Raw genomic sequence first — 24976 nt, 5'->3', positions numbered from 1 at the left:
TGTACGCAACCAGGTATTGTGCCTGTCTTTTCCTCACTTGCGCAAGTTCATCCTGCATGTCAAACATCACTCCCGAATCTCAGTCTGTTTAATGTTTGTGGTACTAGATGATGGCTTGGGTCTCTGCGTGAAGAATACTCAGCTGCATCTGCCTGCAAATAATCAGGTTATATCTTTATTAGCAAGTAAAAGAAAAGGATGGATAATAGAATTGTGGATATTTTCCTCTGACATACAGTTTCACGATGTGACTGCAAATCACACTTTATGATGTTTGAAAAGACTTTGCTGTGTTTTTGTGTGTTTCGTGCTCCACTGAGCACATACCCACTGCTCAGAATTATTGACAAGGTTACTTCAACTCACCCACATATTTTGATTCGTTTTTCACTGGTCTCCATGGTAAATAACAGAAGTGAGGGCCTTGGGCGAAGGGAAGCTGGAAGAACAATGCACGAACATCTGTGCTCCTTGCACACATTATTTGAAAATCTCTTCTGTCTAGGTATCAAAAATCTGTGACAGCTGTGGAGTTCCTACAATTCCTTCAGTGCAACTACAAGATGAAAATCCCAAATAGCCTGGAATTGTATTTAGAGCAATCGCATCCAAGAGAATTTCTGAAGGCAGCTGCTGTGGAAACATTTAAATACTTCTTGTGATATTTTGTGGAACAGAACTTGAAGGAAGTTAGGCAAAGTTAGGCTGGGACTTTGAGCGGTTAAATCTCTCATTTGCCATGGGTTGCCATCCCAAAACCTACCTGTCCCTGTAAAGATGCTGCTTCAAAAGCTGTTGTGCTGTGGGAAGTGTAGCTGGCAAGGCAGAGGAAGGTCAAAATCCGTGTTGGTGTACGTAAGGTATTGTAATCATCCGGACAGTTTGGTGGCTTTCATCTCTATCCCAAAGAGTAAGTGTCATGGAGAAGAGCTGCTGAACCTGGTGCTTGTTGCACCGGCCCTCCTCGGACCCAGGTCTCCTCTGATCCAGGTGAGGTGCGTCCGACCTTTCCGTGGCGCTGGGGCCCATGCAGGAGCACAAAGCCGTGTGTTCGCTCCATGCCACCTGACTGCGGCAGGCCCGTAGACGGATAGCTGGGATGGTTTTGTGAGGTGTCAGGTCCAATGGACACCAACTGATTGGAGCTGATCACCTGAATTGTGCCTTGTACAGTTTCTGTTCCTTGTCTCTAACGTGGAAACCAGGTGAGAAAAACATGTATTGAATGTGATTGCGTCGGTATGTCACCGTATCGTACCCATTTGAAATAAACGGTGTGTGAATATGCTGTAGATAAAAGTATGCAATAAAATCCACTTGATTTATGTGCTTTGCTTTCTTGATACAGCTAATAAGCCTGCTGGAAAATGTAGTTTTGATTACCCTGAATATCCGTTAATGCAGAGAGCAGGATGAGGAGGGCGACTCTGGAGCCTGTGCAAAGGCTGGTTGGGGCAGTGATACTTGCGGGGTGCCTGCGGTGACCCCAGGTCCGGGTGCCCTGAGCTTGTCCTGAGCATTACAGAGCAGGAACAACAGAGCCTCCCTCCCTGCTGCCTGCCCAAAGCCGCGCATCCCATGGGGATTCAGCGCCGCGCTCTGCTCCCAACTCCCCGGAGCAAGGCGGGTGCTCAGTGGCCTGCCTAATTTACAGCTGCCCCAAAGCTGGGCGAGGGCAAGGCTGGGACACAGCCACAGGACCATGGGAGGCCCGGGAAGGCTGTTTTCTCTTTCTCGGGTGCCCTGCCTTGCTCTCGAAGCAGGAGGTTCCTCTGAGCCACGCTCGGCAGTACGGAGGCTCTAGGTGTGATCGTCGTCTCGTGGCAGCAGCCTGTTCCTCTGAAAGGCCAGCTGATTAATGGGAAATTTGCTGTTATTTGATATACGGCGTTTTCTAACAAAGTCAAAAGATGTGATGAAAGGTTTATATGTAAGTAATTATAATCCTGCAGTATTCAGTGCAGGCAGAAATTAATATATGAGGTGAAAATGTCAAAATAAAAGGTCAAGAAAGTGAATTACAAAGAAAGTTGAACATAGCTAAGAGGCAGTGTTTGTTGGCAGAAGCTCCCTGCAGTATAAAAAAGGTTAGGAAAGGGGCTTATAAAGACTGAATATTTCACACACAATTAAAATTCTGTATAAGTTGAAGAGTCATGTTGCATAGTCAAACTAGGACAATTAATATAATGAAAAATTCATGTTTATAGCTTCTGGCTTTTGCCCACGGATACTTCATAAGCCAAAAGTGACCTTTCCCTTAGAGGTGATTCCAAGAGCTTGACACGACAGAGGTGGGGCAAGGGAAATCTGCTCAAAGAAAACAGAAGTATTAAAATAATAGCCACCAACTATAAACATAACTGAGAAATGTTTGATGATAATGTTCTGCATAAGAAACCAAGCTACCCCTTTATATAAGGAAGCCAGGCACGAAACGTTAAACAATGATTTATTAGGACTGAGAATGGTGGAATCACCGTTTCTATTTCAGCAGTAAGCAATAATAATAAATTCTATAGGAGGATACTGCAAATAAAGTGTTGGAGGAAATGCACAATGATCGATTTTTCAGAATTAAACTGTACAGACATATTGAATCAATGAGCTCTTTGTGCTTAGAGCTTCACCTACTCTGTTGAAATTGGAAATTTATGCTGTCAAAAAAAATTGTAATGGCTATAAATTGCTATGCTGGTGTCTTTTAAAGTTAATCCATTTGCCTCCAGTATGAAACTGATTGTTTTCTGTTTGTTCTTTTTTTTTTAAAGTCGCTTCATAGATGGGGTGAGCAGCCTGAATTGCTGGTTTTCCTTTCAGCAAGGACTTACTATTAAGGCTGTTGTCCTACTGTATGGAGATTTCAGGGATTATTCATTCATTTATTTGATGTATTGTCACAAATTACTTATGCAAAGTAATGCAATTTAATGGTGGAATTATTGATTGTTTTTGATTTTGTAAATGTGCTTTAAGAAGGCAGATTAAATGAATCTTAAAATCTCAAGTTAAGTACTAAAAGGATTTCTGTTTTGGTAAGTTTCTGTAGGAAGTGTGCTCTAGACCTTGCATAATCTTGCATCGATTGATGGCATCTGATGGAGCGCTGACTTTTTGGGATGCTGCTCTAACAAAGTAACTGCGTGTGATATTCAGCTTTGAAGTCTGAAAGTGACTCTTTTCCTCAGGTGCACAGAAATCTCTTGCACGTAGTATTCATTTTTGTCTGATTTTATTGATAGCAGTACCTGAGTCTTCATTAATTTTTAATATAGATGCAGTGTGTGCAATGTAAGAAAATTATGTCTTCTAGCTAGACGATCTCAATAGGTCTTCTGGCTACAGTGCGTTTGTATCCTGCTTGTGCAATGGAAATGCTGCCCACAAACCACGGACGTCAATACCAAGTCTTGTTGGTGGTTTCGCACCAGTTGCACATACAAGGTCCAAATCCAAAATGGATGTACCCATGCATTTTCTGTGGTGTAATTTATCTCACATAGAGTTTCCTGTTCTCCGGACCACCGCAAATGACTGTGACTACCCTTTTAGTAGATGCATCGCTCCATAAAAAAGTATCCCCTGATTTTTTCATCTATTTTAAGGAGGCAAACTTTGACCATGTAGAGGCCCTTCCTCCCCTTTTCCCATCATTTGTCTCTCCTCTCCTCCCCCAGCACCCTATCCCTCTGCCCCACGCTGATGCCCTCCACCAACCAACCACCAGCTGCAGGCATACGAGCAGGTAGTAGCATGTAAGTAGTTTCTTGAATTACTAAGACATTATTCACTAAAAGGGTATTTTTTCCTTTTCAGCTACTCCATGAATGGCATAGCTGTGGTGTGAGCTGCTGGGTTTTTATTTGCCTGACATTCCCTGGGTTAGGTCGCAGGGAAGGAATTTTTTAAATGCATGGTTGAGTTGTAGGTGTACATCTCCTGTGAAAAATGACTTTGCAGAGATGACACTGCGGCCTTCCATTTGCATTGCTGTGGAATTGCTGACAGATTTAATTGTCCTGTTACAAATACAGCATTTCCTTGAGTGCTGAGCTGTATGAAGTTGTGCTTGGATCAACTTTGGCTCTCAACTTGGATCACAAAATCAAGCTGATTTTCTCTTGCTCATTTGTATTCAGTCGGAGGGTTGCGGGGCACTGAACAGACTGCCCAGAGAAGCTGTGGATGCCCCATTGATGGAGATGCTTAAGGCCAGGCTGGATGGGGCTTGGAGCAACTTGGTCTGGTGGGAGGTGTCCCTGCCCTTGGCAGGGGGCTGGAACTGGATGGGTTTAAGATCCCTTCCAGCCCAAACGGTTCTGATACACAACGGTCTTATACTCAGAATTTAGATAACAATCTTGTTGCATCAGTCCAAATACAACCCAGATCATTTTTCCAAAGCTGTCTTGATTCTGGGGTAAAACTAAACCGTGGTGTTAATTATGAACAGAAATGGGTCAGCTACAAAATGTGATGAAAAACAAAGGCAGGACTTCAAATATCTTCTTAAATCAGGCATGGGATAAATGTAAATCCTAAATCTCCTTAAATTGTTTTTTGATAGGATTAATAAATCTGCGCCTTCCATTACCTTGCTCACCTTGCATGGATGTTATGTGCTAAGTGGCAGGCTCCTGCTGCTGTCGTGTGCCAGCCCTGGCGATGTGCCTCTGTGCGAGCTCTGCCTGCCCCAGCGACGTGGTGGAGCTGGGTGCTGCTGGTGGCAGCAGGATGCTCCCGCACGTGCTCAGCCTGTCAGTAGGTGTAGCATCGATTTAAAAGAAAGGGACCAGTGTGGGAAGGGGGTGGGCTCACTGAGGGTTGGGTTTTTTCAGCTTTTTATGGAGCCTGGATCTTCCAAATATACAGCTGTGACATCAAATTTAATTACCAAGTGACAATGCCTTTTGTATGAGACCCTTCGTTAATAAAGCTGGAAATGATTCCATGTACATGCTCCTATTAAATTATAAGCAAAATCAGTATTTCTGGGCCTTTTAGCAACTTACATAATCCTTCCTATGATAAGACCTGTTCTGAACACATCTTTGGATTTTACTCAGGTGGTGGCAGGGGAGCGCTCAACATCTCAGGGGCTCGGTGTGGGGAGAGGCGGGTTGGCCAGTCTGATAACCAATTTCTAGTTATTTATTTTCTGTGTGCTATCTTTATGCAGATACAAGACTATTCTTGTCTTTTCCATTTTGCTTATCATTATTGCTGTTTAATGATAAATGATCCAAGGGAATACACAAAATGAGGAAATCTTGGAAACCTCTCCTCAGGGTGTTGTGGAGCGCGTATATGGGAATGCACAGTTTAATTAAGACTACCTGGCAGACATTCAGGCAAGGGAGGTCATGCTTAAGTAATTTGCTGGAGTTGTTCGAGGATATAACTGCCACAAGAGATAAGGGGAAGGCAGTGAATGTGGTATATTTAAATTCTGAAGGAGGTTGCTGCAACCAGAATGGGCGTCCATGCTGCGGTCTGGCACGAGAAGCATGGGGCAGCGACAGGGAGAGCATGCAGGACTGGGTCCGCTGGGAGAAAGCATATGAATAGGTCTTGCTAATCTTATGTGGTGTTTTGAAGACCCACCTCTATTGCTGTGTGCACTGGGGAAGGCACTGTGTTGGAAATAATGCACCATGAAGTGGGACAGCTGAGGAAGCAGAGAGCATCTGCAGGTTTGAGTGGAGAAGGAGGCACCTGGTGGAAGGCACATTGGAGAGAAGGGGGCTGCTAACCCCTGGCATGCTGCCTGCTCCCCATCTGGCATCTGGAGTCTGCCCCACGTGAGAAGCTGGGTGTTTCTGTCTGATCCTCGTGTCCCTGGCCCTGCTCAGCTGCCACCAGTGCCCCTTGCGGAAGGGAGCTGGGCAATCCGACGCCGCCTGGGCTGTATGCAGAGACTCTGCCTGTGGCTGGATGGGGAAGGAAGGATGGGATATATACTGGGAATTATCCATCCCGTGGCTGGGCATCCTGGCTTGTATCTGTGCTGTGTGCTGGTGGCCCTGCTCTGACCTGCTGTGTATGGGTGGCTGTAGAGGACCATGCCAGGATTCCCATGCCGAGAGCCAGCAGTCACTCCAGGTCAGAGCCAGAGCGCTTAACGCATGTGTACGCAACGCAGATAGCCAGGAAAATCTCCTCCCACTGCAAAACAAGGGATGAACCAAACAGACAGTTTGGTCACACTGTGGTATATATTTATCCAGGTGCTCATGCTACATAAGTATAGAGAAGGTTTAATCACACATAGCAGGGAATTGTATAAGAACCATGCAGCAGGATTAACCGTGATTTAATGGGAACGGTTTATTTTATTGCTTTTAAACAAATTGACAGGTTAGCACTGGCTCCTTAGACATGGCAGCACCCCATGCTAAGCCTGAGTGACAGAAGATTTGAGTGGTTTCAGTATTAAAATATCGAGAGAGGCATTTCACAGCCCTGGACCCAGTTGATATGATGCTAAGAGGCCCCCAACTTCCCAAATCTCAGAAGAACTGCAAAGTTAAGCACAGTGTTCCTCAGCTTTGAGTTTAAACTTTTAAATCCCAACCTGCCAGGCAGTCATAGTGGGTTCCTTCTGAATCTGAGTTACTTTACACACATAGTTTTATTAGATGAGACTTAGCCATGTCAAGCACGAAAGACTGAGTATAAATAATGTGTTTAAAAGTTGCATAGAACTACTGCCTCTAAAACAATGTGTTGCTCTGAAATTGCCAATTAGAGCTCCTATTCGTTTTGTTGTGGAAGATGTGCTCTGACAGCTTACCTTTTTTCATATTAGGAAATAGAAAATCCTGGTTGTTTCTCACATTTCTAATTGACATTCTAAAGAGGCACATTCAGTGCAGAGATGTGCATGAGCTAGTGAGTTTTATTGGGTTTTAGTTATGGCTAATAAAACCCATTTTCTGCACAGTTATTTAATTTGCATCTGTAATTGCTGCAGTTGTACATAAATTAGACATGCGATCGGAAGCTTAATTTGGCTTGTCTGCTCCTTATGCTACATCCATAATTATGCATCTTTGCTAACTTCATGTTAGGAAGCAGACATTTACAGAACTTTGAGAAAACAGTTGGCTGCAGGAAAAAAAGGCTTGCTGCTATCAGCTGCTTCCATGAAGGCTATTGCTAAAGCCCAGCCAGGAAGCAGGGAAGTGGAGGATGCGAGCTGGGATCTCGGAGCCCAGGGGCAGCTCCCCACTTTTTCAGGGAGCAGGGAATCTGGGGAGACTCAATAAACCACAAGCTGCTGTTACGGCACGTGCACATTATTCCAAGTTAATGTGCTGCAGGGAGGAAGGGGTAGGAAAAGGCCGTGCTGGTGCCCTTTCCACAAAACAGCTACGGTCTAGAAATCAGGTCTCGAAATTCCTGCAGGCAGGGAGGGCCGGGCTGTCCCTCTGCTGCCAGTGAGGCCGGGGTAATCCCGTGGGCATGAAACCCCTGTGCTTGGCCCTGTCAGGTGTAACGCAGCTCCTTCCTCTACAATTAACTGCCAATTTACAGGCTGCTTAGATTTCCTAGAGGACATTTTCATCTGTAGAAGACTAGGGATAGTTCCTAGATAGACCTAGAGAGGTTCAGCCATCTCTTCCTGGCGTTACCTGGAGCCCGTGAAAGATGGGCTGCTTGTGCAGGAGAGCGTGGAACCACCATCGGCCTGCAGCCCAGGCTTCCTGCGAGGGGCTTTATTCTTCGTCACTTGGCTCTTTCTCTCTAATCTGTCCACTTTGCCTCACAAATACATTTTTTTCAGAGCCCCACACTTCTGTGCTGTCAGCACCCTTTTTTTTTTTTTGCCTCTTCCCTTGCAGATATTTGCTGGCATTTCCCTTCCTGGTGTAGCACTTGGAAGTGGAACTCCTCTCCCCAGGCCCAAACAACCCTTCTCCCCCCTCACACACATTTTGGCTCGAGCTGTTTCCCTGCCCAGATGGTTACCTAAAGAACCCGCTGGGGTTCTGCCATGACTTGTCTTTGGGGAAGGGTGGTGGTTTTCTGGAGATTATTCCGAGTCAAAAGGAGAAGGTGGAAACGTGGCTCTGCTGAAGTGAAGCAGCTGGTGTCAGTGGGGCTGCACGTTGAGCACCAGCTGCTGGGCATGTGTTTGGTTTTGTTGAGATAGCTCCAGGTAATATCTGGCTTGAGCTAGAGCCAGGCCTGGAAGACTGGAAAACGCAGGCTGAAGAGCTGTGTATGCAGCTGGATGAGAAAGTACATTTTTACCCTCTCTCTGCCTTGACAAATGCAACCAGAGGGTTTCTGCAGCAGGCCTCAGTCTCCCTGGGTGAATTCAGGACATTTCTGCAAGACCACATGCTGTACTCTATAGGATTTTTTTTTTAATCTTTTCACATGGAAGTTCAATCAGTTGCCTTAGTTTCTCTGTTGTGAGACTTCAAATGGACCTGAAATTTGTGGTGTTAAGAAATAATTCTGGCAGGTTCATGCTTCAGACATTTTGTTCCTTACTGACTTTCCTCGTACCTTAGATGATCCAAATACTAGTGTTCTCTTTTGTCTCCCAGAACATTGCTTGGATTTCCAGATAAGTTTTTAAAACATAATATTAATGTAATTGTCTGAAATTATTCAGCTCCATGAACACAAAACCCTAATTCTTCAGCTAAGGTCTTCATTTTGGGGAAAAAAAAAGGCAGTATTTATTTGAATATCAAGTGCTGTCTGCAGCCCTCTGTCTGAAATTCAGATCTTCCCTGTAGAGCAGATGCTACCCACATCTCCCTCTTTATCTTCTCATTCTCTTAACACTGTAAGGATGACCCAGCTGAGTCTGCTCTAGTGGCTGCTGCCATGGCTCTGCCTCCCTGCCACCCGCCTGGCCCCGGTGCTGAGCCCCTCAGCTACGGTTCGGTGAGAAGAGATGACTGAAACTCCTGCCATGTGTAATGGCTGCTGCACTGATTTCACACTGCTGCTTGACACTCCTGCTTTATGGTTCCAGCTTTAAAAGGTTTTTCTCTGTGCCAGCTGCTTTGCTTCCCTTCTTTTCACATTGTGATTTTTTTTTTCATTGTTCCCCCCACACTGCCGCTCATCCCCAGTGCAGCTGGATGCTTGGAATTGGTATTTCCTTATTTTTAGCAAGGTTAAAGTGTTTGGATAATGATCTCCCATTCAAATGGCCTTTTTGGGTCAAGAAGTAATAGCTTGGACAGTCTGTGCAAAAGGCAAGCTCTGGGGCTGGAGATCTCCCGCATGTTGCTTGGTTGCATCAAACGCCCACAGATAAAAACCCTTTGGCAAGGTTCAGCCCTCCTTTGCACTTTGCCCTTTGTCTCTTTCTTTGAATCAACCTCCTTAATGCACATTATACTTCAGAGAACTAAGGCACAGGCTAACTCTGCAACATTTGCAAGTTTGCAAGCTAGAGCTGGCTTTTACCATTTGAAGATAAACACCCCCAGGGTCTTGCACACTTGCATGTCCTCTGCTTTAGCCTGAGCTGGTTGGGCACTTCTGTTTTATGGAGTCTACATTCACTGGAATGAAACGAGTCCCTGCTCCATTCTCTTTATTTATTGATTGATTGCCCCTCTAAAAATTTAATTTGAAAATCATTTCAAAACAATCCAAACTTCATTTGGGGGAGCCAGTTATTCAGCAAGAGTTGCCCAGCTGCACTGCGGTATTTCAGAGTAAGACATCTTGGACTGAAACCAGAATGCAAGAAAGCTTTCTGAAAGCTTCTGAAATTTTAGAGATTAGCCAGAAATAGACTGGAAAGAGTGAAAAAGTAATAAATTCAAATTCTCTGAAGTTAAGAGAAATATAGGAAAGGTCAGATGTAAAACTTTGCACCGAAGACAGCCTGGAGCTCAGATGAAAATAAGCTGGAGAACCAAGCAATGAGAGCACTTAGGTACCAGCACCCTTTGCTTTCTTTTGAAGCTCCATGGGACAGTAGCAGCTGTTGATATGATTTTTGTAATAAAGTTGAAGCCTGTGAGAAAATGATGGGTATTGATTAGTGTCAGCTTCAATAAATACATTTCCGGCTCCCACACTGCAGAAGATCAAGCAGAGTCCTGCAAGTCCAAAATAATTGTTTGGGATAGTGGGGGCTTTGAGGGCACCAAAGCCAAGCAGAGTCTTTATTGACTGTGGTACTTTAATGTCTTTTTCGTGTTGCATAATTCAATGGAACTATTGTTGGCCAAATAAATGCAGTTTTGTCTGACTTTCAAAAATATTGCTTTTCAACACTGTTCATGGTCTCAGATCTGTGTGAACAAATTCTATAGGTGGACTGAAGGAAGCAGTATTTGTGGTACTAATTTTGCTGAAGAGATACGTAGGAAACTATGCTTCTAGAGTACAATAATCTGTTGAAGAGACCCTGACACACAGAACGTGCCTTTTTCAGCTACCAAAAGATGTTAGTTGTCCCTCCAGCCTTGCTTCCCCCATGCTACCAGATGTCTCTTTATTTCTTTAAAGTAAATTCAGTTATTGCTTAACTTTGTTTAGCTGCATAAACTTCTCTTCTTTTTCGAGGTAATGGGAAAATGTAAAGAATTTATCTCTTGGACAACTGAAGTAATGTTTTTTTTTTGCTCTGCCAGAATTGAGGATACATCTGTTCTGGCTTCAAATAAGGGGACAACATTACTACTTCTGTTAGCACAGCATGCGTTAATAATTAATATTTTCAGTGTTTGTATGATAAGTATTTTTATCTGCAGATTTAGTTTCTTGAAAGAGTAAAGAATATGGTTATACTTATGCACAGCCTTTTACCTTTTGGTTCCTAAAATTAAACATAAGCTATGGTGTTTGGTGTTAGAGCTGACGATTTGTGGGAAGCTTTTGTATTTGTTCCCTTCATGTTATTGTTTGTTGTTTAATTGGTAACAGACTGTTTTGCATCAAGTAAACCAAAAGCAGCTTGATCGGCAAATCTTTTAGCTAGGTAGAAACAGATGATGGAGTACAACTAACCACAATTGATTATTTGGATAAAACCCATTACTCATTGTAGAAACACAGGATCTTGAGATTTTACCAGTTTTAGATAGAAAGTGTTAATTACTGGGAACTTTTACTACTTAAATCAGCAGAGCTCTCCGTTAACTTGATTACTCTAGCAAGAGCTTTATAAGGCAAATGGAGGGGCTTTTCCAGTGTTGGTCTTGACATTTCCAGTTTACTCTGCAGAAGTAAGAAGTTAGAGGCTAAGTGGTCTTTATAGGCTGTTACAGTTCAGCAGGCAGAAACTATCTGAAGGTTTGGAGCGACTGGCTGTTTTTATCCTTAACAGCTTCTGCTGTTACTCTAACAGCCATTGACTTATTTAGACTTTTCAGCATCAGTTTGGGTTTGTATCTCTTAAAGAGAATTTAATGAATTTGTTTAAATTGAATACCTCAGTTTGCTGTTGTTTCTGATAGTTTTCCGGTATGTTTAACTCCCGTTAAAAACAGTTCTAACAGAAACGTTAGCTAACATGAATTGTCCACCAACCCTCCAACCTCCATTATACCTTCTGTATAAGGTTCCATCATACCTTGTGAAAATAGAGAATTCTTTCATGTTAGCTCCTGTTATATACGTGTGCACATATGTAAAATGCTTCCCAGCCCTTCTTACTGGACATTCTGCATTCACTTCCCAAGGTCTGATTTCATTTTCTGTGGTAAGGGTAGAGTTGTCATTAATACTAAAGCAATTTTATAACACTCTGCAAAGTGAATACAAATGCAATTTCTGACCACTGTAGGCCTTATTTACACTGGCAAAGATGATACTGTCTTTAATATATGAGATAAATTCCTTGCTACGTATTTCTTGAAAGGCTTTTATTTTGAGCTTCAATGAGTCTGATTTGTCCCTGTTGGAGAAGTGCTCTAAAGCCTGCCAAGGAGTATTACATCGTACCAGCTACATCTTATTTAATAGACACATATCCTCAGTTTGATTAGGCTGCAAGCCAAACTGAAGGACAAATCAGACAGCATTGAACACAACTTGCTTATCAATAAAACTTAAATATCCCAGGGAAGACATGGAGGTCCTGAAATGTTGATTGTCCCTTTGGAAGAAGAGAATAGATGGTGGAAAGAGGCAAATGGAAACTCTTAGTAGACCTGGAACTTGCAATTGAGTTGGGTGATTTTTTTATTGGTGATAAAAGATGTCAAAGTTTCACTGATCTTCGTACAGATAAAGAATGAAAAACTCTGAAATTGGATTTCATGGCTGTGGGTTTGAAACAAACCATTTTCCTTCTTTCCTTTGCAATGTCTTATATTTTTAAATGAGACTTTGAATTGAGACTTGAGGTGCTTGGTTTCATATCAAATGAGTAAAACGTGATTTCAGATCAACTGAAATGATTTGTTTCTTCGGTTTTAAAAATTTTCAGTATTTGAGGCCATTTGACCCCAAATGAATTAAAAATAACTTGGAACTGCCAGGAAACTAAACAACTGAATGTTGACCTGGCTCTAATCCCTCCAAAGCCCATAGATATTAATGCTAAATTTATCTCAAAAAGAAACATTCAAGCCCTGCCCACACACATGGGGCAGCTGGGCAGCCTCGCAGAGCCAGGCTCCCATCTCCACCTGCTCTCCTGGAGGCAGTGGGGAACTGCAGCATGAAGACTGGCCTTGGCTTCTTCTTACCTGCCTCTTTTTCAGTGGTATTTAGTATTCCAGCTTCTGCCTCTCAATTTGCTTGCACCTCATGCATCCATCCAGCTGCTTTCCTTCCTCCCTTTTCCCCTTCTCTACCTCTTTCCCTCCATCTCTCTCCATTCTTGATCCATCCTCCAGAAAAGTGCTGCATTTTGAAAGCCTCTATTCTCAGCTGTTGTCCTTGGGACCCATCTCACACCCACGCACCTCAATAGGAAAAGGCAGTGTTTAGCAGTTTGCCTTTTGTAGGACCTGACAGAGCCAGAGCTCTGTCTATGAACGACAAAAGAAGTCCTTGCCCTTGATTTTGAAATGCCTTGGGAATAAACCTCTTGTGCTTCCACTGGAGCAGAGACTGGCTCTGTCTCTCAGGGTTTTCTGCTGTCATTTTTAAGTTTAAGAAATGCTTGCTTCCTCCAAGTTAGCTGCGTCTTTCTTACAGTCTTTAATCAATTGCAGCTGGTTTTGTTATTACAGAAAGTCCAGGCAGATTTAGCAACATGGGTATTTTCAAAACATAGGTAAAATTATAACTCCCTCTTGCTCTGATTCAAGTCCTGCCAGTGTAAGTAGCCAAGGCGCCATACATTGCTTTGCCATTGCTCACGCTGCCTGGATGATGTTTTCTTCTCATTAAATTAGCATTTTTTTTCCTGAGTGAGTGATGGTTTCTGGTATAATATTCTGAGATGTTCAAGAACTTGGTTGAATTAATAGGTAGTTCAAACTGTGCACATTTTTCACCCTAGGATTTGGAAAACTTTTTTCCTATGCTTTTCTTCACAATGTGAACACAGCAGACTGTTTACTTTGTCTAATTAAAAGGTCATTATGATTATACAGAAGACCAAGAGCTGTTTGCATTGTTGTTTGTGTGATTCATTAGTTACACTGATGAGATTTGTGCTGTTTGTTACTTGACATTGGATCTTTTACAAGTTTGTGAGACTTCACATCTCCCTCAAGAGCTCCCCTGTTCAAAGGGTGGTAGAGTTCTACTCTGAAACATTCCCGAAAGACAAGGCTTGTTGGTCAGTGGCTCTGGCTAAAAAGCACTGGAAAGATGTATATTTGCTTCAGGTGATATTTTTCAGTAATATTTCCAATGAGGTATGGTTATTGTATCCATTTCTTTTTATCTTCTCTCTCTTTCCTCCCTCCTCCCCTAGCCTTGGTTAGGAACTCTACTTTTTTTTAACCTGTTTTTTAATGTTTGTTTGTTAAACTGTAATTAAACTTAATTTCCCCTTCGTGCAGAATAGTTGGCTTATGGAAAGACAATTGCCATTCCCTGTAACCTGTTGTTATTCAAGTCCTGTACCGCGGTTTGGCATTTCATTCTGTTAAAAATGCAAGTGAGATTGTTAGACGTGTCACCTACAAAGCCGGGGGGTCAGCTGGGCAGCTGATTTAATGTGCTAATTTGCTGTAATTTAATCATGCTTGGAATATGAATCATGCGTTGAGTATCTGGGTGGCGGCCTCGGGCTCGAGTGGCCCATAAACACTTTGTTAAAGCCTGGCAGGGGGAAGGAAGTTGTGGGTGAGATGTTGATCCCTTGTTCTGAGCAAAGCAGAAGGGTTTGGGGCTTGGGCTTTGGGGTGTTAGAGGGCAGTAAGTAGCATCAGGTGGCATCACGTGGCATCAGGTGGTATCAGGGGGCCCAGACGGCCTCCCGGCCTAGGCCTCTCTGCTTCTCCAGCCCTGCCTTGCCACAGGCCGCGGAGTCGCCGTGACGCATCTTGTGCCGTGTAAAGCCTGATTGGAGGCTCGGTGTTGTGTGTCCAAGCTCCATGCTTTAGTTAATTGTCATTAGCTTCAGATGAGCTTGAGAGCTTGGAGCTCCCTTTTGTAGTTCCATGGGACGCACTGGGAGCAAAGCCCACCTGGCTCGTCTGCATGCCTGCGCTTGGATGCTCGTGAGCTGCGTTCCTGGGCCAGGTGAGGGCTGTGTAAGCGGGAGGGATGTGGTAAAGTGGGCAACACGTGCGAGTCACAGGCTCTGCAACGCAGGCCAGTTTACAATGACTTGCCAAAATATTTGCAAGATAAGCATTTTCCAGATGCAATCAATTAAGTCAGTGAAACTCAGAGGTTGGCCCATAAATTAATTTTCTACAGGGTAGCCTTTTTGCCCTTTTTGAGCTTAGTTTTAAGCACCAAGTTATAAACATCTTGCTTATTCATTGTTTGGTGCTGAATCGTGCAACCTGTATTTGCTTTAGTAAGGATGACAGCTGAAAATGTTCTGAAGGATGAGTTTTGCTGTTGGAAAAACTTTATGTTCAGTTCTCAGAACGCTCCATTTCAACAAGGTCACACTGAATGATTTGCCTGGTTGGCTTGCCATTCTTTTCAATGCACCTTTTTGACTATTATGTTGCAATATGAAAGTTGAAATTGTAACACAAGGTGTTTCACCATTTTGAAAAAAAAAAAAAAAAAAAGTTTTAGCCCGGGATATTATATTACCTTGCTATCACTTAATCTTTTAGCAGTGCAATTACCTCTCATCTTTGTGTTGCTCATTGTGTGACTGTGGCCCTGATGAGATCAATTTAGTTTTCAACTTTTCTTTTTAGTATTGTAATACCTTTCCTCTCTGTTGTGCTGTGCCAGAAAAGTCTCCTTGGCAACAACCCGCTGGGGTTATTCTTTGTGTCTCTCGCCTGGCTGTTTGCCACAACGTCCACCTGGCCATTGTCACTGCACTAATTGGTTTATCCTTTGGAAACGACATTTTCTCTTCAGTTTTCAAAGTTCTCCCAGATTTTGCCACTTCGGTAGGTTTCAATTTTGTTATCCTTTGTGACTCTGGCTCAGGCAGATTCTTGAGCATGTCTCCAGATTTGAAACCACCGTACCATTGTGTAGGTGACAAGAAAGAAGGGGACTGGTGAGCGACCTGCCTGCACTCAGTACGCTGGTGTGCTGTTAATGTGCATTCATTTTGCAAATACAGGACAATTTTCCTAACCCAGGAAATTTACAGGAATGCTCTGTAAGGCCCAAACATGCAGTATTTGAAGTACTTTGACCTTGTAGTGGTTTCACGTGCTGGGACCTGGTCATTCCAGGAGGATTTCAGCTGCCGTGCCTGCTGGCCTTCCTGCAGCTGGAGACCGGGAGGCTGGAGGTTTTGGAGCCCAGCCTCCACAATACCTGTGGCAGACTGCCCACCGATGGGTGGAAGGTGGAACAGGCTCTGTGTTAACACACAATCCAACTAGACACAGCATTACTGTAAATTAAGAGACAAGGAGCTCATAATGAGATCATATGGTTAGCAAGGCATGCAGCCGAAAAGTTTCCGTCTGAATTATTCTTCTTTGCAGATAAGGGCAGGACTGGGATTCGTAACCTCTGTGAGGATGCCTGCTGCGTGCCTGGTCTTTAGACTACTGATGTGGCCGTGCTTTTGGTTTATGTAAAAAAGTGGACGAGAAGGAATTTGAACACACACCTGAAGAGAGTTCTGCTGTGATAATTGCTGTTGGGTAAGGGTTTACCAGGTAGCAGCCACTGCGTTAACCTAAGATTCAAGAAATCACATGAATCCGCTGAAAATTGAGTTCCAAGTTAAAATTGTGTTGAGGCAATGTCCTCTTGGGGATGCCCTTCTAAACAGGGCCAGCTTTGTATCATGTGCCGAGCGTACTGTGTGTGATTCACTTCTCTTGTTTAGAGCATTTTCAACTACCTTTCACCTCACAGGAGCTCTCTTCCATTTTAATTCACCTTGTTGGATTTACCCGGTTTTCATATGAATGATAAATAGCAGAAAGGTCCAAATGCAGACTGTAGTTTGAAAAAGGGATTTATAAATTATGAAAGTCTTATGTAGCTGAGCAGGTTAGCAAGGGGGAGAAGAAAGGCAAATAGAGGACATTTGGAAAACAAAGCAAAGAGGAAGGTGAGCAGGGCTGCATAAACAGCAGAAATAAGTAAAAAAAAAAAAAAAAAGTCAGAGAAACTATTGATTAGCAAATGAACAAGACACATCACGAATGCATACAACAGGACGGAATAACAAAAACCCAAACAGATGAACTTAAACATGGGAGAAAAAATTGCCAGGGAATAAAGAGTAAGATTTGTTGACTGTTGTTTGTTGCCTCAGACCTCCGTGGTTTAGGCTTCAATTTACCATGGAAGACAAACGGGGATTTTGGTAGAATACACGGATGGGCTACTTGGGGGCTAACTGGGGAGTCAGTCGCCACAGAGGACAGACACAACAGAAGCCTACACCGTGCGGGTGGCAGGGAGCGTTGCAGAAAGATGACTTGTGATTTAAAGTGCAATTCCCCAAAGAGCAGTTCTTTGTCAAGCTGTCGAGGGTGTTTGGTATTTTTCCAGAGGTGCAGATGTACTCGAGCAGTGGGAAGCTGAGAGCTAAAGCAAGTCCATCCCGCCTGCTTGTGCTTCCCTGCCACGGAGCCTGGTTCTCTGCATTTGCAGCACCGAGTGATGGATGGCCTCACACCTCCGCTGTGACTGCAAGACCCGGGCTCGGGGTCACGTTGTCACTGGCTGCATCGCAGCTGAGCGGTGTGGAGCCCGAGGTGGCTGTAACGGCATCGTACACGCAGATCTGCCTGCCACTGCAACACGAGGGGCTCCAGCTGGGCTTCCCCAGTGTTCAGTCTGATTCATGGGGGGTTAATGAGAAAAAACAAAAAAAGCCGGCGGTCTGCAGCAACTGACATGAAAAAGTGGGAAGCTGGGAGTCCCTGCAGAAGCGTGTCCTGGGAATGGAGATCAACAGCACATCAGCAAGTTAGAAATACTCAGCCTTATGAGGCTGCAGAAGAGGAGCTCAGCATTCGGCTCAGGTGTTTGCCTGCTCCCACCGTGACAGATGAAGTGTCCACAAAAGCAAACAAGCTGCATATGAAATGGTGGTTGGCCAGTCTGAATGCTGCACACTCATGTTTGAGAAGAAATTCCAGTGGGCTGCTCTGCTGACAAGCCACAGATGATATCTGTGAACAAGTCACGCAGTTTAGTCTCCCAGCTGCCTGTCCTGGTCTATGCACTGGGCTTTTCATAAAGTCGCCTTCCCCCTACCAGAAGGAGAAGGTAAAAAAAAAAAAGGAGGAAATGCTTTATTAGGACAATATCGCTGCTGCAAGACTGGGGAACCCTACAGCTGATACTATTTTTAAAGTGTAGCTTCATAAGGGACTTGTAAGAACTGTAGGTGCAGCTGTATTTCCCTGAGCCTTTTTGAAAGTGGTCGTGAAAAAACAATACAAGATCACAAGCCAGCAACTGTACTTTTGGTGAATGTCCTAAAGGGAGTGACAGAAAACACAGGGAGAGGCGGTTTCCGTGGCAGGCAGCATGTTCATGCTTCAGTAACTCACAGCATCTGTTAGAGTTTTGACTGCTGCGATGGGTAAGGCAGAATCTCCGAAGATGTCATATAATGAGGTTTCTGTAAAGCACATGATATCAAAGATTAATGAGCGAGGCAAAATTTCCTGGAAAACAAGGTGTTGTCAGAAATCCTGAACAGTCACAGATGGAAAATTCTTGTATGGGACAAGCAGGGTAGCCTGGGGGTGTCCAGTGTTAAGGCTGCGGTGCTGTGGCTGGTAGATGCAGGACCTGAAGTCCTGCAAAGGCAAACCTGATGTTTGTTAGTGTGAATTTTCCTCATCTTAGAGATGGGGATTAGACCACAAAGCTGTGTGATTCTGGGTGCTCAGACCTCTAGATGCAGGGAACCTGGGCTCTAGGGTAGAGCCCAAATACCAAGAAGTAAAATATCAGATTGAAAACTGGACAGTTTAGATAAAAGATTGGGATATTGCACATTGCTGAGGGAAAGGGAGCGCTGCAGAGGGATCTTGTGTGATGTGTAAAGCTGTGTGCAGTTTGCACCTGCACAGTATAAAGACCTTTCCTCTTTAGGTTCCAATGTGCTCTTCATATATTAACAAATCATTGGGACTGGCACAGCTGGGGTCATTGTCTGGTTCTTGAGTCAGCGAACGAGTAGCACTTCACTGCCTAGGATAGGTTTACAAATAAAGATACTAGGATAAATTAGGATCCCTTGCCTGCATTAACTGCAAGAAAAAGCAGAGGACACCCAAAAATCTCAGGCTGCAGGATTAAGCTGGGTCATGCACATGCTTTTCCCTCAGCAGGCTCTGCCTCCCAGCTCTCAGCTGCCTGCTGCATCCTCCAGCATCGCAGGGAAGTCTGTGTCAGAGGCAGGAACACAGCCCAGGTTGCCTGGCTCCCATTTTTATGCTTAAGCCAAACGCCCAGGTTTTCCTTCTATCAACAACTTGGCCACTTTTTATACTGAGCTGGAAGAAGGTCTGCAGTGTTAGGAGAAAGTCACTGAACGATCAGTGATTTTTTAGCTGGCTTAAAAAAAGACTTTTTTTGAGGGATTTGTGGGTGAACTGTTACAGCGGTGCTGTCCTGTGATTTATTCTGGATGATTAGCACAAGAGAAAAATACAAGCCTGTCTCTCAGTGTTTAATTTTCAGAAATGTGTTTTTTTTTCTTAGTGGGAACACAGAGGAGGTTTCAACAGAGGCTATTGTTAGCCCCTGCAAATGCCAAGTGTCTGCTCTTGGGAGATGGAGAGCAAAGTTGGCACCAATAATTAGTGGCTGATGCACTGATTTGGCAAAAGTTGCTGAAAATGAACATATGATGGAGAGGTCTTGGGGTGATTTAGTAAAATGCAGTGCAGTTTGAGATGACTTGTAGCATTATTGTGCAAAACGCAGGGGTGGTCAGAAGCAAGGTAATGTGGAAAATATGAAGGAGGAGTTCGGTGTCATTTATTTCTTTGAGTTCTTATCTTTTTTGGCATATTATTAAGAGTACAACAATACAGCACCAAAATTAACAATATAAATAAAAAAAAAAGTTGAGATGCCAAAGCCTGACAAATTTCTCATTTACTGTAAATGCAACTTTGTTTTTCTTCCACCGCGGGAAAATAGAGGTGTTACTTAGATTAGGACGCAGCTGTCAGTTGAGTAAACTTCTTGTGGCTGTAACGTAGCGTGGGCCAACAAATCCAACCCTTTGCCATCCAGGAGGCTGGGCGGCAGGGCAGAGCTGGAGCAGGCTGCGCGATGTCGGGCTGCGTGTGGAGCAGCCCCCGCTGTCCAGGGAGAGCCACCTGGGGAAGGACAGCCAGCGGGAAGTCGGGATGCAAATCAAAACCCTTGCAGCTGCTGTCATAAATATCCAGAGCTCTGCTGCTGGTCTGGGGCGGACTCCAGCCGGCTGGGAAACATGGCGAGTCCGTGCCTCAGAAGTACCAGTGCCTGCCGGCCGAGTTGTCTTGGAGGGGCAGCGGTAAGTGTGAGTGTGTTGAGTTTTTATGCTCTGAGCAGAACATAAAGTGGTTGGTTGGCACCCACGGGCAGCAAGATGAATCCCAGGGAGCCTCCTGATCACACTTCCCAGGAGCCAGCAGGACTGTCAGGGTGCCAGTGGGACAGCGGTGAAGGGAGCAGAGGGAGGGCAGGCAGTTTCAATGCAGGATGGTAAGTGCAGGATGCTAGGATCGCGTTTTGCCTCCGGCTGATTTACTCACAGCAGGAATAAAGAAACCACGCAAGGAGTTAACTTGACTTTGACACATCAGGGAAAGAAATGAAAGCACAAAAGCACTAGATACCTTGACAGCCACCCATCCACCAAAACAAAGGCACGGCGGCTGAGGCTGGCAGGCCCCCAGCCATCAGAGCTGCCCATCTGCAGCCTGCACCAGCCCAGTCTGCAGCTGCACCGCAGAGCTCAGGCTCTCCCCTGCCTGCTGGTTTGCAATATCACGTCTGATAGCTTTGGCCTTGCTGTTTATTGCTGTATTTTTTTTTGTGAGCGGCAGAGAGAGCACACGACCTGCAGCCCCTGCCAGCCCGGTCTTACTTTTCTAGAGGGCTTATAAGAGTTACTGTCAAATTTTACAGTAACTGTGATTTGCCTTATGAATGTATGATTGCCCCATGATCCCATAGTGAATCTCCTGAGCCCATTGTGATAGATAAGTAATTACTTCTGGGTGCTAGCGAGAATTAAAACTGAGACTTTCCCAGTGAAGCAAACCATGAGATAGGGCTGGTGCTGGCTGCTGGCTGGCTTAGAGCCCTGCCAAAGGGCTCTCTCCATTGCTGCCAGGCCAGACGCGTTCCCCTCCACAGCAAAGCTGGGCTCTGCGAGAAGAGCAAATTTTCATGCTGAATCACGGATTCTGACCAGCCTAATCTTAAAATCTGGCAGCCCCAGGAGCAGAAGCTGCCGGGAGCTTTGGGGCTGACAGAACATGGTGGTTGTGCTTGCTAGATGCATCAGGCACTGATCTCCCGTGAGAAGGACATGATGGAGACATAGGGGTACCACACAAGGCCTTCTCTGTCTGTCCGATGAGCGAGGAAGGAGCGGTCAGCGCAGCACAATTGCCTGAGGCTGCGGGTCTTGTGCCAGGCCTATCCTTTCTACACAGGCACAGGTGTCCTTCAGGGGCTGCCCTTTGCCTAGAGGTCTCTTGCAAGGGGCAGAGGGATGAGCATTTCTGCAGCTTGGGTGTTGCACGCAGCAGACACAGACTGAAGCCCAGGAGGAGGCACAGCAAAGGACATTGGCAGTGTGGCTGAGGTGGGAGGCCGCCTGTGCCTCCCCTCCTGGCGCCTGGAGGCCACGCGGCGCCGTACGTTGGCACCGCGGCATCACGCAGGGCCTGCTGAGGTGGCAACCTGAGGCCGTGGCTTTAAGGCAAGACCCCGGTTATCCTTGTAATGAGCCCCGTGGCCTGGTGACTCATTCCTCTCTTCCCAAGCAGCCAGTTTTGATGTGAAAACTTCAATAAACGAAGATGGAGAATCCACTTTCTTTTATAACATTTCCAAGAGTTGTTTCTTATTTCTCCTTTGAAGGTGATGGCTTTAGCTTCCTCCCTTTGCTTCCTATTACGTTGCTCTTGAAGTGAGCGCTGGAAGCCTTTAATCAATCCACAGCGCTCTCGCTGCCTTTCTGAGCAAGTCTTTCTTCTGACATCCTCTGAAATGAAGAGATTCTTGTTGGGGCTCCCAGGGCTCTTGTAATGCAAATGAAAATAATGATATCAACACTAATCATTGTTATTCTGTAGGGTGAGATGTCAAGATTCCGTATTTTCATGTTCATTTTTAGTGCATAGGTGCCATATCAGGTGTACCCCGTCCTGTCAAAGTACAAGCTTTTCATATCACAGGCACTATTAAAACCATTAGCAATAATGTTGGGTGCTGTTGTGCCTGATGGATTGGTCTTTGACATGCAATAATGCAAAGTGACACGACAAACTGGGAATGAAGAATGACAAGCTGTTAAACAATTCCTGAATGTAGCTAAAAATGAATTCATTTCATATCTAAAGTGTGTTCCTGATTTGTAACAATAAAGAGGATTTATGTCAGTGCTGTTGAATTACATCTGTGTATCTAGGAAAGAAGCTAATGTGATGAGGGGTGTGGGGTTGGTTTGTTACTACCTGCCTGAATATTAAAAGGTTATGTAGGCAACTTGCCTTGAAATATGATTGTGGGCAGTAAAATCAGATTTCAAGTGTGTTATCTGCCTTTAATTGTGGTTCTGAAATCATGGATATCCTTGGTAGCATGGGAGCCCTGAATGGTGTATTTCTGTTACAAGTACTTTGAAGCAATAATTATTTTATTGCAGACAGCTCCATCAGTCTCATCAGGACATTGGTATCTGTCTTTTTGGCTTTATATTTCTTTCACAATATTACTTTATAGAAAGTATTGCTTTCACTTTGCAAAGTAATCTTTGAGGTCAGGTATCTCTGTCTTGTTTAGGTCATTTTTAATTGTCATTAAGTGAAACTAGTGCTGTAGTGTAATATAAAGAACATAACAAAGGCTGCTGCTTCAAATTCATACCAGCTTAGCTGAGACCTGGGCCTGAACCGTGGCTGGTTGCTAACTTGTTTGTCTGTCTGATTTCAGCGCCTAACCTCACTAATTTGGATCGTCTCGACAGCGCATTGAGCCTCATTGAAGACCGGGTGCATAGATCAAGGCAGCGCTATCGAAGGCATGCGACGGATGATGATTACAACATTGAAGTCCTTCTGGGGGTTGATGACTCGGTTGTTCAGTTCCATGGGAAAGAACATGTTCAGAAGTACCTGCTGACCCTGATGAACATTGTGAGTACAGCCCTGCTAACTGCGCTGCAGAAAGACAGTGAGAGGAGGGGGGATGTAGGTTGGTTGAGCCATTTGATTAAGACATCATAGATTTTTTCTCATGGCAGGAGATAAAATAATTCTAGGAGCAAAATCCAGGTCACTTCTAGAAAAGCCGAAATGGGAGAAGGAAAAGAAGAAAAAGGGGCCAAGGAAGAAGCTGGCAGTGGGATTATTAAAATGTTCAAAGTCCTGCTTATGTGTTTTGATGGATGGTGGCATAGGGTCAGGGCCTCAGGTCCCTGGAAGTCCTTGCGTTTTAGATGTGTATTCCCTTATCCTAAGCTCCCTGCTGAAAAACATGGTTTGGAGAACTGTCTTCAAATAAGGTTGTATTAGAAGCTTCGATTGGCTTATACATTTTTAAAACTGCTCAGTTAAATTCTTTGATTCCGCAAGAATCACTTTAGGTCCCAGGCCACCTACCTACTCCTTGTTCACACTGCAGTAAAATATTATGCAGTCTTGCACTGAACTTTCTTAAATTGATTTAGTATTTAGTCTATGGCGGACACCTTTGTATTTCCTTCGTTAAATATTTAATCTTGAGAACCACTGTCAGTGCAACCGACTGTATAATGCAGTAGTGATAAAAGCAGATGGTAGAGAATATTCGAAGGAACCATCTTCTTTTTCTAAATATCAGAGCAGTAGGCCCACCCATAAGCAGCCCTCTAGTACCCCAGTCAGTAAGCAAGGCCTCTGTTTTGTGGGATAAGAATCACATTTTGAAAAATCATCTCTATTGTAGATCAAAATCAAAATGAGTTTATTCCCTTGGCCAAAAAATGGGAGTGAGTGGTAGCCCCCTTCATAGGCAACTCATTTTCGGATGACTTTATTCCTTCTCGCGCTCACTTGGAACAGAAGTCGGTTTTCAATAAAATGCACTTCTGTAAAAACTTTAGGTTCAGCAAATTTGTGTTCTTTGTGAAATGTTGTTGAATAAAAATTGTAGGTCTGCTCTGTTTTTGACAGATGGACTATGATTGCTGAAATGTACGTTAATGTCAAGAGGATGGGGTGTCTGTAGGTGACTTCTTGGCATTGCAAACCACAGAGGCAGATATATGGACAAAAATCCAGGCTGTTAGGTACATTTGCCTGGGATGTATTTTTTCTAAGATACGTAGTTTAATTGTGAGGCTTATTTTTTGATTTCTTTATTGCATTCTTTTAACAATGTGTGGAATGTCAGGATTTTTCATTTTAAATGAGAGGTGGAATACAGTTTAAGAAAATCCCTTGTGTGATATAAATTCAATTGACTGCCTTTTTATAACAGTGTTGTAAATAGTTAAAAATCTGCACTAACATTAGAGTTATAGGGTACTTGGTGCATACTCTGATGGCTGTAAATACATACATTCTAAACAGAAATGACATAGTGAATTTCATTTATTTGTGTGGTTTGTTTCCTCTGAGGCTTAAAACAGTCTACAGTGAAACAGATGGTTTTATATATCTCTAAATTAACAAGCCAAACGGGCCAAACCAGGAATGTGGCAAACAGGCTGAAATAGATTAACCAGGACTCTTTACTTATCATGTCACTTAAAACTATTTTTAAGAATTAAAATATATGGTAATGGTAAAGAAGCCATAAAAGTTCCAGCTCTGGAATATGCTTGCTCCTAACTTTAGCAAACCATCCAACACACAAATTGTAAGAAATAACAACTCTGAAGCATGCTGTCTCTGCAAGTGGTTTAGAAAGTGCAGCCTGTGTAACCGTATCCGCAGGGCTGTAACAGCTCTTGGCACAGGCAGCAGTTGTTCTGTTGGGAGCCGTGAGGTAGAAACGTGTCCTTTGGGGACTGAGGATGAGGATGCATTCCTTCCCTTTGTGTCCACGATGCGAGCAGCCTCTAGAGGAGGCGCTGGGAAGTCTTTGGCAGTCAGCAGAGTTGTCCTGATCTTTCCTTCATCAAAACTCAGCCAGTTTCTAGACTCTATACTTTAGCAGAGTGATGGGGTGGTGGTGACCAGTCCCCTGTTTCCAGCTCTCCAAGCTTTGCTCCAGTATGGAGAGGCAAGAGGGCTTTGTCCCTGCA

General features: G+C 44.1%; 1 protein-coding gene across 4 annotated transcripts in view; it reads left to right on the top strand.

Moving 5' to 3' along the window:
• The window catches only part of ADAMTS2 (ADAM metallopeptidase with thrombospondin type 1 motif 2), a 242893-nt gene that overhangs the window by 158993 nt on the left and 58924 nt on the right, over nucleotides 1-24976 (top strand). For all 4 annotated transcript variants that reach the window (XM_040573311.1, XM_040573309.1, XM_040573310.1 and 1 more), the window contains one exon: nucleotides 22681-22883. In XM_040573311.1, the coding sequence (XP_040429245.1) occupies nucleotides 22681-22883 (203 nt within the window). The remainder of the gene's footprint in view (nucleotides 1-22680; nucleotides 22884-24976) is intronic.

Source organism: Cygnus olor, chromosome 14, assembly GCF_009769625.2.
Source record: "Cygnus olor isolate bCygOlo1 chromosome 14, bCygOlo1.pri.v2, whole genome shotgun sequence".
Classification (NCBI taxonomy): Eukaryota; Metazoa; Chordata; class Aves; order Anseriformes; family Anatidae; genus Cygnus; species Cygnus olor.
This window is presented reverse-complemented; position numbering and strand designations above follow the sequence as displayed.